The following is a 19,027-nucleotide window of genomic DNA, read 5'->3' on the forward strand; positions in this document are numbered from 1 at the left end:
CTCCACTACATCAGAAAAGGTGATACAGGAAAACCAATTTTTCTTAAAATCGAGACTTTTCCCCTGTGCGTATTTACTGCAGTATATCTCTCACACCAATCTTTAGCTCTAACCGTTGACCTATTGTTCACTGGATAGACTAGCAATCAACATTTTTATCCTGGCAAAAACAAGTATTTAAGAATAAATTACCATCTCAGTTTTATCCTCCCACAGACAAAAAATGCAGAGCCTGGTACTATAATACATTTTGAGCAGTGTCTCACTTACGTTCTGTTCTCCCAGTCAGTCTAATAAGGCATGGCAGGGAATGAGAGGCCTGCCACACCGAGAGAACTATATACAACCAAGGAGAGTGGGGGAGACTGTGTCTGCTTTAATGGGGAGTTTCAGCCTGCTGACTGAGACTCGTACCAAGTAAGCCTGCACTGGCTGGTTTATTGGGCTAACATAAGCTGACAGAACACCTGATTGCAGATGCTTGTGTAAAGATGGATTACATGCACTAACACCTGGTGCACAGTGTGTGTGTGTGCTTGTGTGATGAAGGGAAAACAGCAGATAGCTCTTGGAGAGATGCTTCGGTCTCATTTCAAAACACCACCTGAGCCCTAATCCCTCAGTGCATGGTGCTAATTCACCATGGGACGCCCAAATGCTCTAGGTGGGGTACAGCACGCAATCCACACAATCCATCAAGTGGGACTAGTCTGAACTTTTTCAGAGTGCAAAATATTAGATCATTTCCCACAAAGGTTTATTTTTCCCCCTGTCCCCATCATTCACAAATATGTTTAAATAAAGACAAACTGAAAAGTTGTTTTTCAAGATAGTCTATATCTTTATTTACTATGACAACCATACCTAATGCCTAAGTCCACTCAATTACTTTTTACAATTTGAACAATTCAAGAAAAAATACTGAGAAAAAAAAAAAAAATTGAAATTGAATTAAATTAACAGAGGAAATCACTTCTTCTTCTTGGCAACATCATTTTCTTTGTTTCTTTCCTGGAAACCTGAACATTAGTGTTGCAACAAATAACACTAGAGCGCAAGTGGGTTTTAAGGAAAAGGGTGTTGTGTGTTTGTGTGTGTCTGTGTGTATTAAAGCATATCACTCTCGGGAAACCCAATCTGGAGTTTCGGGAGGTTGTACACATTTCTGACACGCGTTGAGCCATGTAACGACAAACGCGCTGCATCTTCGTCGTACGCCGATAAACAGTCGCGTGGTTGAAATGTCTTTGCTTCGACGCTTTTTGTATGGAATGTAGAAACTGCTCTTTTTTGTTACACCTGCGCTGTTCTCCTTTAATGTTCCCATTTTCACCTTCATCTGACAGTTTAATGCCTCGCTCTTTGCTCGACTGCTTCTCTGTAATGCTTTGTTCCCCTTGTAATTAAGTCCCTTGTGATATCTGGGCTAATGTTAATGCAGTCACAGAGCATCCCGCAGCCGGTGCTACTCTTTAAGTTTCATTACATATTTCGCTGCACTTTCATTCTGCAACAAATAAACATGAGACCGATGAGCCTGCGCATCTTCAAAATCTCAGCGACGAGGCACCGATGGTAGAGTTTTACTGTGAACAGGTTACGTTTGTGGGAAACGATAAATACCGATACAGCTGAGGCTGATAACAACTGTGAGGGGCTCCTTTCTGTTAAATAAAGGTAAGAACGGTCACACTGGGAGGAAACGGTGATAAAAGCTCAACAGGTTCGACTGTGGCTCAGAAGCTTCGTCAGCATTTTGACTGATGACATCAAGCATAAGCAAAAAGCTTCTTGGGTAATGGCATCACTACAGCAAACATTTCTGTAATATTTAAATATATTCAAAAATTTCAAATGAAGGCCAATCAAACATTACATCGCTTATTCTTTTAGACATTTCTACCATTAATGTATAATATGTTGACAAGGTCAAATGGAATGCAATTAAGCACTAATGCGCTAACGATTGGTTATTGCTGTCATGTAATTTGCTAGTCGTACTTTCTCTTGTCAAAGCTGCTGAATTATACACTCAAAAGCTGCTTTCTGTGAGGTTTTTTTTTGGTTTGGAGGGTTGATAAACAGGGATCCACCTCCTGACTTGTTGATTGGTTCTTTTGTGAAGATCAAAGGATCCTATCGTGGGCTTGGTTGGGTTAAATAGGCTGATTGATAGGTTGCTGTGATTAACTGGATGCTGTCAAAGTTCCCCAAACAGACTCAGATCTGAGATCGGTTTCTCTGTTTATACTTGATTTTTTTTTTTTTTTGAGAAGAGAACAATTCAAGAAGACTTCACCGGTTTACATCACCTTAAGACTTATTCAAGTGGAAAATAATCCTTCAAAAGGAGAGTGCAAAGCTACTAGAGCGGCACCAATGCAGCAGTGGTATTAAAAGTGGGACTTGCACTGAAGCGTTACTGACTTCAGGTGTCTCGTTACTGACTAATTTCTCAAAATGTATGATTACTCTTTTTATTTAGAGGAGATCTGTGCCTGGTGGGGAACCGTCTTCATCCTATCTGTTCCATTTGGAAGGCCGGCTGGTGGAGTTAGTAGCTTGGTGGCTTGGTTGTAGATTGGTGCCTGGCTCACTTGCGGGGTTGGTGGATGTGCTGGTTGATGTGCTGGGCAGGGGGAAGCTTGGGGACACCAGGCAGGGGCTTGTTGTGGGCCACCTGGGCAGCAGCTGGGGTGAAGTCCTTATCACCCTAAACATAAAACGGTAAATAATAAACAGCAAATGAGGACAAAGTTGAACTAAAAAGAAAAGCTAAGCCACAAGGCTAGTAGTGTAAGGATAAAACAACATATACAATCTAAAGAAGACTGAAAAAATGTATGTGTGTGTATAGAACTCTGTTCATAACCAGGTTTGTGTACTTTATCCCTGCGTGAAATAATACAGTATGTGGACCCTTAAATCCTTTCCCACTGATCCCCCTGAAGATGCATGACAGGTACAGTATGGAGCACTCATCTGCTCTCCAGGTTTAATCTATTATTCCAAGAAAAATGCACATAAATAGCCTTGCTTCCTCTAAATCGGATCAAGTCACAGAATTTTAATCAGCAACTTAGGGGAGAATCACAGTTGGATTTCGTCCTCCTTTTGTTGTTATCCTCACTCCTTACTTCTCTATCTCTGCCAGCGTTTCGTTTCTCGCTCAGTTTGTCCCGTTTCTTCTACCTGCTCCATCTGCTGTTGCCTTCTCTTTGTGCTTTGCTCTCTGAGCAATAAAACTGCACTTGCACACAGGCATGAGTGTGAATAGGAGATTTTATATACTGTACAGTTATATAGGTTGATGGTGGCTGGTGAGCTCGATTAAAGCTGTAAAACTAAGCGCTCAAAGTAAGAATGAAAAGCACATACAGTCCACTGCTGTGTGCGTGACTGACTGGATTACTGGCCATTTGAATTCTTCCATCTGAAATCTTTGCGTTCATTTAAGCTGGCAATTTGCTGATGCCTTCTCGTTCATCCAGATGTTACCATATGTGAGTGTTACGCCATCATATAAATAACAGACATGGTTCCTTGACAGCCTCATTTCTTAGGATGTCCACATGGACGGACTTATATAACCCTTTTAATCAACCTTCTGCAAACAAACACAGGCTGTCTTTCTGAGCTTCTTGCTGAACTTTACTCACCCACCCCATCCTCGCCTGACCCTAATCCGTTCTGCTTAATGTGTTGGGCTTTTTTTTTTCACTGCGCGTGTGGCTGTGCACTGGTTTTCCAGCAAGCTGGTGTTTGTGTGTAGGTGGGCGCACAAAGTGTGCATGTGTGTACTTCTTTTATTTAAAGAAAATTCCAGAGTTGACTCGAGGGGATGTGGATGATATTAACCTCCAATTACCCTTCACTCTCTTCTGAAGCTCAAAGCTTTTTCCACGAATACCTCTGTCCTACTGCAGAGGTATAGGAGGGAATATAACAAATTAACTGTCTTATTGCAACACGCTGTGAAAAGAAGTGAGGGCGACTGGCATCTCTTAAAATGACAATGCCAACAATCAACAAAAATGTAGCCTATTTTCAGATATTTAATCGAATTAAAGATTAAAATGTCTGTAATAAACATCATCAAGCCCAAAAGGCCTGTTCTCATGTTGGAGGAACAATGTCCTTTAGACTGAGAGATCAAAGTGGAGATGTTTGGCCATAATGCATGGCACCACATCTCATGATAACCAAACAAAGCATATCAGTGCGAACCCTTCATGCCAACTATCAAGCACAGTGATCATTTGGAGGGGTGATGATTTGGGCTTTTTTTGGAGCCATATGACGTGGTCACCTTGCAGTCACTGGGTCACCTATAAACATCTCTGTATACTGAAGTACACAGAGTATATTCTAGAGTCTGATGTGAGGCCATCTGTCCAAAAGCTGAAGGTCAAAACTGGGTCATGCACAGGTGCAAATCTACAACAGAATGACTGAAAAAGAAAAAATCAAGGTGATGCAATGACCCAAGGAGGTCCAGGCCTCATCATGATCTTAAGAGAGCTGTGCACAACTGAATGCCTGCAGATGTCAAAGACCAGAAGCAAAGTTCTTCAACAATGATTTCAGAGACTGATGGTCAGTCAGAAAACCATTATTTCAAGGTTTTCTTGCTAAAGTTGGTTCTGGAAGCTACTAAATTATTGGAATTATTGGTGTAAACCTTATGTTTCAGGACTTTTGACAGTTTTCAGGGGGGGGGGGATGTGTGTACAGAAAAAGACTTTGTGGTGTGATCTGATTACAGGTAAGAAGAAGAAACAAAGTCTGAAAAAAAACTTACTCTGGGCGTTTAATAATTGCTCGACCTGTAATGGTATTTCTTCCTTTTTTTCTACTTTCTTCTTCAGCTAGTCATTCTTTAGATGCTTTACTTCCTGGTAATAGTTCTATTATAAAAAAAAATGCATTTTAGAAACACATTCAGCTACTGAATGAAAAATTGAAGGTACATAGCCAGAAGGCATATTTTTTTGTAGGCTAAAAAAAAAGGGGGGGGGGGGGGGGACTCCCTGGAGACCACACACACACTGAAGTGTTTCACTTAACTCTTAAAAGGCTTTTCTGAGGCTTTGTGCACTGCTAGCCTCTGGGCTTGATGGCAGTGATAGGGGCAAATGGGAAGGCTAGAGGAGGATCGGGGGATAAATGGGATGCCTGCCACCTTCTGATATCACACACACACAAAGCGGGGAACGAAGCCATCCAGCCAGTCAAGGACACTTTTCACACAGACACACGCACACATACAGTCAAAAGAATTAAACACAAACAGCTATTCACAGCCTTCACCTGCTTTTCAAAGCAGCAGGTCAAGGCTGTAAAAGCCTAAACAGACTCTGGCACCGATGCAGTTAAAGCCATATGTGGTTAATACCCAGCATTTTGCAGTAAAGTGAACTACTAGTCAATGTGCAGCTTGCAATTTCCAGTTTTGATTGGGTGTGTGTCAGAGAAGCAGCTTCAACTCTGTGGTCTTTTTTGCAGAAGGTTTTGGTGCTGCACGGTGGCACCGCATTTTATTAAACCAGATTCATAAATTACAGATAAGCCACTTTTCCCTCATCTCATTTGGCACCAGTATTTTCTCGATTTTCTTTCCCTCCCCTGCTTTTTCTCCCATCTCTCTGTCTTGTTCTGCTGAGCCTCTATGGTCCCTGTAGAACCCCTGTCCCAGATATAAACCACATTATAATGCTTATTTCAACACCACTGGTGGTCTGTATTAATGTGTGTCTTACCTTTGTAACCACTCCAGACACAATCACAGGGGCCCTCGGTGGACTTTAAAGAAAAAAACACAAAGGAGACAGAAAAGAGAAATTAGAAAGGATTTTTTTTAAAAACAGGTCAATAGCACAGCTGTCTGCATATAGTTTATGCCAACATTTACATAAGTTTGCCTACATCAAATAAATAAGGAACATCCCAAAGGTGCCAAAAACCTACAACACCTACCCACCCACTTACCTACCCACACACACACACACACACACACACACACACATACTACACACCCCGAATGGACCTGCCAGCAGCTTAAATAGCTCCCATTCATTCTGGCCAAACACTGAGGCTCACAGCTTCTAATGGAAAGGAAGAGGGGAAGGGAGGAGGGAGTAAGAAAACTAAACCCCTGAAAGAGAAAGAGAGCTAAAGTGAAGCCTGGTGATGAAGATGAAGAAAAAAGATTTAGGGAGGAGGAGAAAAAGGAGAACAGAGAAAAGTGAGGACAGGGAGGAAAGAAAGGCGATGAGGGGTAAAGTACTGTAGAAGGAGGAGGAGAAAGAGGACAGAGAGACCCAGGGAGTGAAATACCTATATAATAACAAACTGTTAAGATAAGATAAGATAAGATAGAACTTTATTAATCCCTCGGGTGGGTTCCTCTGGGAAATTCGACTTCCAAAAAGCACAGCAACGACCGAAGTTACAGTTACAGAATTGTTATATATATATATATATATATATATATATATATATATATATATATATATATATACACACACACACACACACATATATAAATACAGAGACAAATATAAATAAAATATACAAAGGGGATAAATAGAATAAATAGGAATTAAAAAAAAAAAAAAAAAAAAAAAAAAAAAAGAAGAGGAGAGTTAGAGGAGAGTAAAAGAGGATGAAGGAGAGAGGCAGGCGAGCGCTCACTCAGACATGGAGGGAAGGGATGGAGGCAGAGAAAAAGATGAGGAGGAGGAATGCGGAACCCGAGGTAAGTATCGACCTTGACATGACAAACGAGTGCCGTCTAATTTTACGGCATAGTCACCCCTCCGGCTAAAAGTGCAGTCAAGTTAGCCACCTTCAAAACTCCACTTAAGGACATTAACTATAGCAGCAAGCATGTCCAGCTTACAGCTTACCTCATTACCGGCCTAATTTAGATTGAAAAAAGATGAAAAGTTTTGGACACACACTTCAAACTGCAGCCTCAGCAGTCAAAATACAAACATTTTCAACCCATCTGCTCCTTTCTATTTAAATTTTTATTTTTTTTTTTTATGATTCGCGCACAACTTTTCCAATTAACAGTTGCAGATTTCCAACACATCTGTGAAACATCGGATTTACCGATCTACATCTAGGCACTCATCTTAATGAGAAAATTCACACCTCGGTATTACATTAACGCCTAGATACGTCGAATATCATTGATTACGCCATGCTAGCCACTTGTCAAAAAGCGAGGTTGAGAGGTTCTCTATTAGCAATTCAATTAACTGAAAACGTAGCACATTAGCACCGCAAGTGTTCCTTATTCTAATCAACACCAAGTTAGTTAGGTTTTTTTTAAGGCTAGCTGGGGAGCAGGTGGAGGGTAAATCAGCAAGTGAAGATGAAAAAGTGCTTTTCAGAAGATCATCTCAAACAGTTTATCCTGGATGTTAACTCTATTTATAGACGTAGAAATAAAAACATGTAACATATGCACAGGAGTTGTTTTAGCCCTTCTGGCTCATCTGAAGCAACAGTCAGATGCAACACTTGGGTTGAAGTGAATAGCAATGCTCAGTTGGATATGTATTCATATAGTGACACAGTGTGGACTCATGCTGAGCTGTCTCTATTGTACTGAGTGTCCCTCTCCAATGTGCACTTTGAGGTGAAATCCTGAAATATTATACAACAGACAATAAAGTGAGAGCTATTTAAAAAATAGATTTAAGAGAAAGGTCAGTGCATAGAATTAAGGATATTGTTTCAAAGGGTGTCTCTTGCTCCTGGCATCAGGGCATCATAACAACAGAGAGCAGACAGATAAGACATGTCTAGACAAACTGGGAGTGGTGGTGGGGGGTTAAGCTGTAAAACAGTCAAGCATTTGGCTCCTTCAGGTCTTAAGAGTTTTGTTTTTGATCGGACTCAAAGAAAAATAAGCTTTTTGCTCAACTGGCTAAACACACAAAACTTTGTTTTTTTTCTCCTTGGGAGTACGCTCACGTCTGGAATGTGGCTTTTTTCCTAGATCCTTGGCCAATATGTTGCTACCAGAACAGTTTAAATCCACCTCGGCACTCGTTTTCTGGTGATGGGACATGTTTTACCAAACGATATTCTTTCATTTGATGACGGCGGAGGTCTTCTCCAGTCTGGTGACTGTTAAGGCAACACCATACAAGTCAGATTACTTCAGCTTTTTTGTTTTGTTTTTTGGACCAACTCAAAGAGGCTTTAGCCAAATTCTAAGATAATTCATTAAAATTGTTAATATTGGTTTGATTTTCTCATGCACAACGTATATTTTAATCAAATGGTCATAAATAACAGGCAACGCAGACTCATCGCCTTTCCTGTAAGTGCGCCAACTGTGCTTACATCCGAAGTCATGCAACCCACCCAAATGTCAATTCCGAGTCGGGAAAAACCACGATCAAACCACGCGCTGACCCTTGGTGCCCTGTGAAAGGGAGTGTTGCCATTCTGGAAGAGGCTACTCCCTTCCAGATAGACATGTTGCATCAGAGCATAAAGGTGATCACAGGCAACAGCTCTGTATTGATTTTAAGCAACTCTCCCCTCTAATGGAACAAGCAGACCTAAACCGTGCCAACAAATGCCTCTCCCAGCCTCGGATCTCCTCACTGCAGGGCCAAGGGTTCCGATTTTCCCTGTAATTTGCAAGCTGTCTGCAGCCACTGCATAATCACCAGCTGCAGACAAACACTAATGACAGGTTTTAGTCACACTTGATAAACAGATAACAGTCATTCAGTTTAAGACTTATTAATCAGAGATTAGTAAAACCACACCATGGCAAGCCCTGATACCTTGATCTAGATCCCGCACAACAGCATTATCCTTCAGATTAGACTACTGACACCTTTGTAATCTACTCTATCTGCACGGGGAAGAGGAACGACAGGAGGGCAGAGAGAAGGAGAAATCAAAAGTGACAAAGACCTCTTTTTTGGTTTTCTGTGCGCAGGAGGAATGTGGCCGCGTTCACAGGCAGGATGAGTCTGCAGGGGGCAGTAGAGAGCTGCGTGGGATCTTGGGGAGGCTTAGTGCCAGGAGAGGGGAAGAGTTAGAGGAAATAGAGAGAGGAACAGGGGAGGAAAAGAGTGACGGAGAGTCAGAAATCTCAACTGTTAAGTCAAATGTGCAATAATCCATCTGCGTGACGTTTTTCTTTAACCTTTTTATTTTTTAAGCATTAAAGCCACTGCTACTTCTACCCCACCCATTTCTCTCTCTGCTTCAGCAGAGCAGGAAGTTTGTTGCCGTGGGCGAGGTGCTGGTTGCCATAGAAACTAATGCCTGTTGCCCATCTTCCCTCCTCTTCCCCCTTATCTCCCTCTCTCTCCTCTCAACTTTTCACCATGAGCTGTCAACCTACTGCACGTCTCACCACAGCTCCTGCATACAGTGTATGTGTGCAGCGACTGAGTCGATCTTTTTCCGAGTCTCTGGAACATATCCCCCTCTCACCACAACCTGTAGTGCAGCCGACGCAAAGCCGATCACCTGGCATGTAGTTTATAGACATTCAGCTGAGAGTCCCATCCAAAAGATGTGCAAGAAGTTCGTAACGCACCAAGTGGCACTTTTTCCACCCCTATTAAACTTCTCTGCTTCTCTTACTCTTGTAATGTACATCACACTGTACCTGAATGTTTTACATAGTGGTTCCTGATGGCTTACGAGAACAACTTTCACACGATTATGGAGCAGGAAGCTCCAGCTCGGAGGCCAGCTTTTGCTTCCCCTTTCTGGCCTTTTTCCACTCGTTCCACCCCTTCTCCATCTCTTACCTGTCCTTTTTCCTATCTTCATACTGCCACAGCACCCCTTACCATACAATAATAATCCCCTCCTATCCTAATCCTCTCCTCTCCATAATCCCAGCCACCTATTTCTTTCCTTGCTTCATCTGTCCATCGCAGCTAGATTGGGAGAGGCAGGTGTTCCCCCGACTAAAACGCTCCACTGGCTGCAACTAATACAAAATTTACCCAGTAGCCACCTGCTAGACGTCCATCAGCGTGACACAAAGAGGGACTGACAGAAGTGCGTGTGACCGAGAGCTGCACTGATTGTATTTAGTGAGTGCACTTACTCTGCCTCTCTTTTTGTAGATGTGCTGACAGGTAATCTTTAGATCACAACGAAGAACGTGCACCTGCACTTAAAAAAGACGAGAGCAGGCAGGGCAGGGTGAAGAAAATGCTCCATTTTCCTAATTAGTGCAAAAAGATGTGATCTTTCTACACTGTAAGCTCTGCAGGCAAATTCCAGATATTTGCCTGCAGATTCCAGATATTGTTGTTTGTGTATTTCTAACTGTGCAAGTCCTAAAGTCATGATGCGATGCAAGGAGATGATGCAAATAGGACTGGATAAAGAATCGTAAAGGATCCTTTGTACTGCACCGGTGACAAGCAGTTTGTTTTTATATACTCTCAAACAACATGACAAACTAAGGAAGTACATAGTTGTTAGGCTGGAATAGCGCCGATCACCATCTACAACATGTATAAAGTGCAGTCCGCGTGCTTTTTTGTACTTGCGATAAATACTTGGCCTCAATTTTTAAACTTTAATGCCCTCTCTATTATTACCACCCGTCATCTTGGCAGAAAAGAGAAGACGGCAACAGGAAATGACTTACTGGTGCTGACAGGCTTGATGCTAGTCCTGCTTTGAATTACAGGAAAAGACTCAACCAACCAGCTTTGCAGATGAAGACCATGCAATATGTCATTTAGTGTGCGTACGTGTGGAAAGTTGTGCACAGAAAATTTCCTGACAGTTGGCAATGTTCTTGAACCCTGCTCACTGCTGTGCACTGCCTGTCACTTCCCATTTACCACCTCTTATTAACACACACACGCACACACACAGATATGTGGTGAGAATATGCCACCTGTGCTGATACGCACACAGCTGACGTACCCTTGTGAATATTGAGGAGATGTAGGAGAGTGTACAAGCACAGATTCAAAGACAGACACACGCAGCTACCCGGAAAATAAGGAGCAACTTGCAACGACGCCGTTGCAGAGCGGAGAGACCTCAGCACAAGCAATGCAATTCAAGCAACAAAAGACGAACATGCTAATGCGGAGACGGAACAATTATTGTCTCTCGCAAACAGAGCCAGCGTGATGTAAAACATTAAAACCGTGCCTGTTTATGGCAAAACAATAGCGACTGCTGAATAGGCTGTTCGAGTTAATGCTGTAATTATGCAGTAATTATGTTGTTTACTGAATTAGCTGGCGACAACACATGAAAAGTCTGCCGCGGAACTGCCTACAGTACAGCCTTACGGAAAAGCGAAAGCCGCTAAATGCCTTGGTTGGCAATTTGCAGAGCGTGTTTGTGATTAGCAATTTACAAATCACCACAGTTAAAGGCTGCACACAGACTAACAGATATGTGTGTACTTAGGTTTTATTAAAAAACCCCCACAAAAAACACATGATATGACAAAGCCTTTCACCACTGAAACACTGCACATTAGTTTCATCTTGAATCCCCGTGCAGCCCTTTAGTGTCTTATCATGCACTTTCATCTTTCATTTTGCCTGCACAATGCTTAGTTTTTGCATATCTGTGCAGTCATTTCATCTCTGTATTTGTTTTGCCTGCCGCTTTGATAGTTATGCGTCACTGTGGCTACGTCGCACATATCTTCTGCCATTTCCATCTCTTTGTAGGTCTTTTGTGGTGGTTTCGATGGTCCTTTGATTGACTTTCTGTGGTTTACAGTCACCTCAAGAGATCCCTCTACCCGAGCGATGGCTCGACTGCTCGGGTCTTTCTCTAAAGCGAGCGCGTTACCTGCTGCTGATGTACTCCTCGCTGTCATCTTTCTGCGGTGGTTCTGGAGCAGGAGTTGGCTGGTGCTTCTGCACTATCCTCATACCGCCCGCCTTTACTGGAGCACACCCACACACAGAGAGACAGAACACGTATGCAGTGATTTGCCAGATCAGCTGAAAGAATTTGTCCAAGGTCTCACTATCAAAACAGGAAATTTAAATAGATTAAAAAAGCCACTTTAGTTGTGTTTGGAGAGTTAGGTGACTTGGGCCTTTTGACTTTATAGCCAGCGTTTGAAGAAGCAAAAATAAATGAATTTTAAGAATTTTGTTACATGCTGACATAATCATGTCTGTGACTTGCACAGAGGTCGGTTGTAGCAGTTGCTGGACGACTGTTCTGTGGTTGTCCTTGATCTCGGACAGCCTCACACACTACAAGTTAATGAGTGTGTTGTGAGCTTCCCGCTGATAACAGGTTGGGTGCGAGGTGCACTGGTTATCTTACTGTGTTATCAGTCCTGCAGCTGCTGTGGCCCACTGCCCTGCCTGCTACTGCTTATGTCCACGTACACCTTTTCCCGTTTCTGTGCAGCCTACATGGCTGAAGCCTCGAGCCCATGGCCTCCACGTCACCGCCCGCCATTGAGCAGCTATTAGCGGCAACAATGAAACTAAAACCTTTCTAAAGGGCCGGCGATCCTCACCAATCGCTACAATGTCAGCAATGTGATGTTGTAAGAGCCCACGCAAATCAGGAAGTAGGGGAATGTGCGAAAGACAATTACGGCAAATTATTCTAAACGCAATCTGGACACCACAGACGATTTATAGTCTAAGGCATCTGCCAGTGTAAGGGTTGCATAAGTATTAATCATCACCATCATGTGATCTTTTCTCTCCTTTTTTTGATCTGAGACATTGCACAAACAAAAGGCCTTCAGATTCATAACAGGCTTAAAAAAAAACCACCCCCAGCACCACAGCACAGGGAGCTTTACCTGCAGGGAGATGACCGCCTTTGGTTTCGATTTTCTCCTTCGGCGGCGATGACATGCTGCCTGCTCAGATGTGGGGGTCTGCTGCGGAAACCGAGCTGAGCCTCAATTTTAAAGCCTTTCCCGCTTTATTCTGCCTGAAAATGTGGACTACACTCAAGTCTGGATCGTCAACGTGGCTTTTTCCTGAGCATTGTTTGGAAGAGATGCGTGGTGACGTCTTGCGGAGCCGTAAAAAGCGCGGTGACGTCAGTCGTAAAAATCTCAACTAAGGTATTCGGGTTGTTAAAAGATTTACCAGATTATTATTATTATTATTATTATTATTATTATTATTATTATTTCCGGTAATGTATGTCTGATTTATTTGAGCAAGAAATGCCAGTTACGAAAGCAAAGCTATCAGTAAAGCACCGCACATCATTAGGAAGGTCTTTGTGAGTAAACATGACATAGATCTAATTGAGCTCATGATTTAATCTCTGCCCTCATTACTGCGCAAATGTTGTAAAAGCAGTAAGCGTCCAGGCTACACAAATAAATGAAACAAAATGAGTATCTATAGTAGATCTCCACCTACACAGCCTCTAATGCAGTGTAAGCAGTCATCGTCTATAATGAAGCAGCCTGTTTTCATTTCTCACCAATAAACTGTGATGCTGAAGCAACGATCAGCGTGCAACTGCTTCAGCTTGTATGTCTGCCTGCATGTTTGTTAGCGGCCGAGCGTCCGCAGTTTCTAAGATATCAGATTTTTGTGACGGTAGATACCAAAAACAGCTTGAGCTGTTTGGTCAACGTCAAGTTGAATGTCACACCAAATGTGAAAAATCAGTAAAAACGTTACATTACCCACAACACTTTATGTCTTAAAACTTCACAACAGTGCCAAGGCTTTTTCCAGTACAACACCCTACAATGTCACAATGATGCCATAAAATTTATCAAAATCCCACATGGCAATAATATATCTTAAAATCTTACAGCTTATAGAAATGAAAGATTTCAGCCAGGCCTGCTCCAGTCATATGGGTAAAGATAAAAAAAAATACACAATTTTATTATGTAAAGCTTCAAGGTCATAGGCCAAAGGTCAGAAATCAGGGTGATGTTATAAAAGGCAGCTGACGTCAGCATGTTGTAATAAAAATGTCATAAAACATCAATGTTTTACTATAACCCTTGCCCTTTTTGGGGGGTGGGGTGTATGCAGAGTAGAATTAAGGTTTTCATTCAGTTGTCTGTTGTATAACGGAGTAAATACTAAAACATAATAAAATAAAATAAATCAAGGAGGAAAGTTGCAAATATCCATCTGTTTCTGGTTTGTGGTGTTTGGGTGGTTGCCCATCTGTTAATTTACAGTCATCGTGAAATTATAAGCATCAAGGTTAAAATAAAAATAAATAAATACAGCATTGTGGATTGTGGGATTTATCTGAGAAGTGATGAGTTCAGTAAATGCAACTGAATTTTACATGCAAATTCACATGATTACAGTGTGGGTGTGAGAGGGAGAGAGAGAGGGAGTGGTCACAGTGATGCATGCAGGCCAATCATCAAGCTAATGGCATAATTGCCGTGTCAAGTGGCAGCTGTGTTCTTCATTCAGACCATCAGAAATGCGTTCACCGCACACTCTTTCCATACATACTCATGAATTCGAATGAGTCTCAAAAGTGTACACACCCACATACTGAATGCAAATACAATCATACATATCACACACCTGTTTTTCACATATTTTTGATGGCAACTGGTATTGCTGCACGTAGACACACACACACACAGCTGATGAGCAATGGGTGTTGGCAGAGGAGAGATGGTTAGCATCACATTTGTCCTCAAAGTGGGATGCAACTCCTGCCAGGACATTAGTCCCCAAGGAAGCTGTTGACAACCAGTCAACAGGCCAGCAGTTCACTCACAGGTTCACTCGCAGGTCAGGACTCACAGGTCTGCTGATAAAATGATGAACTGTGATGTGTAATTTACATGTTTTGGCTGTAAATCAAGAAAACTCATTCTGACTGACAAAAACAGCCAGCGAGACAATTTGTAGGATTTCATTTCCCACATTTGACCAATGGATAGAAATTTGCCTAATTATTTCAGAAAAGTTGCACTACAAATATCTGATAATCTTTTAAAGCAAAGATGTTTTAAGTTAGTACAAAACTGTCATACACACCAAAATACTAGTTTCTAGTTTACTTACATGTTAGAAATACACTGCTCAAAATAATAAAGGAACACTTTTAATCACATCAATTAAACTTCTATATTGATCTGCCCAGTTAAGTAGCAGTGGGGGCTTTTAATCAGTTTAGCTACTTTGGTGTCTGATAGTGTTCCACTCATGCATTTTTCTATTCAGGCATGCCTTTACTGCATTGCAGAACTGTTTGGGATTGTTGTCACAATGAAAAATTAAGGGATTGTCACATGTTTTGTCAATCACATGCCAAACCATGACAGAGCCTCCACCATGTTTTACAAATGTGCATAGAAACTGTTGTACCTCAAAAAAGAATAAACATTTTAGTCCCCATGCAGCTCTTCTCTGTTCATTGGAGCAGATACATCTGCTTCATGCAGATCGAAGATCTAAGAACATCTTCAGACCTAAGATTATTCCATCTGCCATTCACTGTCAGGAAACATTCCCAGATGTAATTGAAGATTTGGTGCTTGCTATTTAAATGCAGCTTACAGTGCTTGCAGTGATAGAAGCAAGTGAAAGTCATCTTTATATCATGCTTACTTCCAGCTCTAAGTGCAGGCCAGTGCCTTACGTGTGTGAGTCTGAGCACATGAGGTTTTGCTTTTCACTGCACACGTGCACAAACGTATGAGTGTGCGTACATATGTGACCACTAGATGGAAGAATGCAGCTTTACATCATCAGAGTAGTGTCTCCAGTGAAGTATGTGGGAGTTTGTGTCCTGCAGGATTTATCATCACTGTCATTCTAACAAAGCTCAGGCTGTGATGCCCCAGAAAAACTGAAGAGTCACTGCACAACTCTAAAGGAAAAGACAAATAGAGAGCTCCACGCCCAGCTCATTTTTTCCTCCCTCTCACACTTGTGTGACACTCTCCCTCCACCCTTCTTTCTGTTCCTTGCCTTTTTCTCTGACTTTACACACGACTGAGAGCTAGGGAGAGCTTTCATTACTTAGGTGAAAATACATGGCATGCATTCAAATTGCCATAGGTGAAATCCTCTTCAGAAGTCAGTGATCTCAAACACCTGCCCGTGGCTGATATCAGTGTGTGTGTGTGTGTGTTTCCTGGGCCTTTGAGAGGAGAACTCTCAGTGATGCTGTACAGAGAGACAGAATGAGGACATCACAGGTGAGTGAATTTGTTCAACCTGACAGGGGTATACACTCACACACACACACACACACACACACACACACACACACACACACACACACACACACACACACACACACACACACACACACATGCAATCATGTCTCTGACATACATATTTTCTCTCTTGCTCTCTCTCACTCTCATGCACACACACACACTCACAGTGATGTAGCTCTGTGGGAGCCAGCTGGGTCCTCTGCAGCAGCACTATCACACATGAACAACCAAGGGTTCTGCTCCGCTCTGCAGCATTGACTATTCAATACCTGACATGGTGCCTTTTGTTATATCGTGTGAGTGTGTTTGCAACATAAAACCAACCACGGGAGCTTGTACTTAGTTTCATGAGCCCACGGCAGTCACTGTCAGTCTGAAACAGGGTGAAATGTGAAGCGAGAGAGAGAAGAAGCTGAGCAATAGGCACATTGATTACCAATAGCATACTGTGAAGCATTATTGGGCATCACTGCTTTGCGCCCTTTGTTCTAAAGGTTAAGCTCAAGTTTACTTAGGAAACAGTGAATCAGTTTTTCTCAGAACAGTCAGCTGCCTCAAGAGTGATTATGCCCTGAGGTAACTTCATTTTAATGGCAAATGAGACTCCTACATTTCTGTGGTTTGGAGCTATTGATGGAATCTCTTCTGCATGATTAAAATAATTGCAAGCAATTGAAAAATAAACACTTTTGTGTGGAATGGACACGTCTGGGATATTGATTGTTAACCATGCTAACAGCAGTCTGTGGGCTGATCAGTTTAACAGTTTCAGCTGAAATATATCAACAACCATTGCATTGATTGCTTTTTTGCAGACGTTCCGGGACACTTCCAGAAGATTTTTGCCTGAAGCCTTTCCTGCACCTGTTGTTCCATCAGTTTCACTTAAAAAAAAAAATCAATATCATGCCATAAAATTAGGTACACATCTCTTTGGCTTATTTGCAGTTTCATCATTTTTCCAATAGCCAAATATACAAATGGGCTCTTTTTTAGCTTCTTTTTAGCTCTTTTTTTTTAGCCTCAACCTCAGCCTCAACCTTATGCTAGTTGATAATTAAGTAGTTACCATAATAACATGTTGATAAAGGTTACTGTCAGTATGCTACCAAGCTGATGGTGTGTCATACTGATTTCAGCATATTATCTGTGACTTTTTACAGACAGTTTAAATGAATATGTCCTGGCTTCACACACCCAGAGGCAATGAGCTCACCTGTTCCCAGTCACCTCCTCTCTGGCCACCACTTAAGGTGGTAGTTTGTCTTGTTTAAGTTCAGTCTTTGCTGGATTGTTGAACTAACAACAGTTACTAAAGCTGGCTCCCTTGCTTGTTGTTGTTTTGGTCTGCTCATCCATCATAAATTACTTACCTTGATGCTCCTTCTGTGCAGATCATCTGGAGGCTTCTTGTTCTGACAGAGATTCTGACGTAGAATTGCCTCTCTGTCTGGAACCTGCACTTCGTTATCAGAAACCCTTAGATGAACTGTTGTTATCCTTTGTGTTAACAATAAACTTGTGGCCATTACAGAATATTCTTTTTTAGACAACTTGTGTGTAACATATAACTGCTAGATGTCAGTAGAGTGCAGATTGCAGTATTCTTACACCTTCCAATCTAAGTGCATAAGCCTAGCTATGGTAGCCGCTGTAGGACAAACACATTTTAGATCAAACACATTACATTTAGACTGTACCCCCTAACGGCCATTGTCGGCATATTTCTTCTGCTGTTTGTGTAGAAAACATTTTTGTACACACTACATATTAACATTTCACTAGATAAGTGTTAATTGAGGCTTCGGACACAGAGGCAACTGGCAGCAGTTACCGGGGTGGACAGATCCTCTGTACTAATGAGAGACAATGAATGAATGAGCTCTGTTGAGCCAACCATCCCTTTAACGTTAACTAGTAATGACTTCATGAACTTCTTCACAAATAAAATTTTTATCATTAGAGAAAAAATTACCAATAATCATCCCACAGATGTAATATTATCTACAGCTACTCTTAGTACCATTGATGTTAAGTTAGACTCTTTTTCTCTAATTGATCTTTCTGAGTTAACTTCAATAATTACTTCCTCCAAACCATCAACGTGTCTTTTAGACCCCATTCCTACAAAACTGCTCAAAGAAGTCCTGCCATTAATTAATTCTTCGATCTTAAATATGATCAACCTATCTCTAATAATTGGCTATGTACCACAGGCCTTCAAGCTGGCTGTAGTTAAACCTTTACTCAAAAAGCCATCTCTAGACCCAGCAGTCTTAGCTAATTATAGGCCAATCTCCAACCTTCCTTTCATATCAAAAATCCTTGAAAGAGTAGTTGTCAAACAGCTAACAGATCATCTGCAGAGGAATGGTTTATTTGAAGAGTTTCAGTCAGGTTTCAGAGCTCATCACAGCACAGAAACAGCTTTAGTGAAGGTTACAAATGATCTTCTTATTGTTAGGTGTGGCTGTGTGCAAACAGGAATAGGACCCAAGGTGCAGACTCCGGAGACAGAACTTAAACCCAAACAGCTTTAATGCTGAACTCAAACATAACATAACTGGGGAAAAAGGTCAAAAATAAACTAACACCGGCGGAGTGACAGAACACACAGCTTGGTAAACGGTAGATCGCGACACAGACACAGAGAAACACTGGGCTTAAATACACAGAGGGAGCAATCAGGGAATGGGTAACAGGAGGGAAACACAGCTGGGACAAATCAGAACTGACGAGACCAAAGAAGCGTAAACTGAACACACTGAGATAAGACACAGACCTTCAAAGTAAAACAGGAAACGCATAACACAGACTGAACAAAGACACAGGCTCATA

The 19,027-nt window shown here is 41.8% G+C and overlaps 1 protein-coding gene across 1 annotated transcript; it reads right to left on the reverse strand.

Annotated features, from left to right (window-relative positions):
- Positions 1-817: 817 nt before the first annotated feature.
- Positions 818-13,033, reverse strand: dap (death-associated protein). Its single transcript, XM_085287434.1, has 4 exons — positions 12,812-13,033; positions 11,830-11,926; positions 5,760-5,802; positions 818-2,713 (listed from the first exon to the last, which is right to left on the reverse strand). Exons 1-4 carry the CDS (start codon positions 12,864-12,866, stop codon positions 2,594-2,596), a joined length of 315 nt encoding a protein of 104 aa, XP_085143560.1. The 5' UTR covers positions 12,867-13,033; the 3' UTR covers positions 818-2,593.
- Between the last annotated feature and the right edge of the window lie 5,994 nt (positions 13,034-19,027).

This window comes from Mchenga conophoros, linkage group LG9 (genome assembly GCF_057382185.1).
Source record: "Mchenga conophoros isolate Kocher_MC1m ecotype Shallow Benthic linkage group LG9, M_conophoros_male_GT1.1, whole genome shotgun sequence".
NCBI lineage: Eukaryota > Metazoa > Chordata > Actinopteri > Cichliformes > Cichlidae > Mchenga > Mchenga conophoros.

Excerpts from the sequence above, each read along its gene's own strand:
- dap (XM_085287434.1), bottom strand. The coding sequence starts at position 12,866 with ATGTCATCGCCGCCGAAGGAGAAAATCGAAACCAAAGGCGGTCATCTC. Across the intron at positions 11,927-12,811 it reads AGGCGGTCATCTCCCTGCAG|TAAAGGCGGGCGGTATGAGG; the intron begins GTAAAGCTCCCT and ends GGTGTGCTCCAG. Across the intron at positions 2,714-5,759 it reads TGTCTGGAGTGGTTACAAAG|GGTGATAAGGACTTCACCCC; the intron begins GTAAGACACACA and ends TTTTATGTTTAG.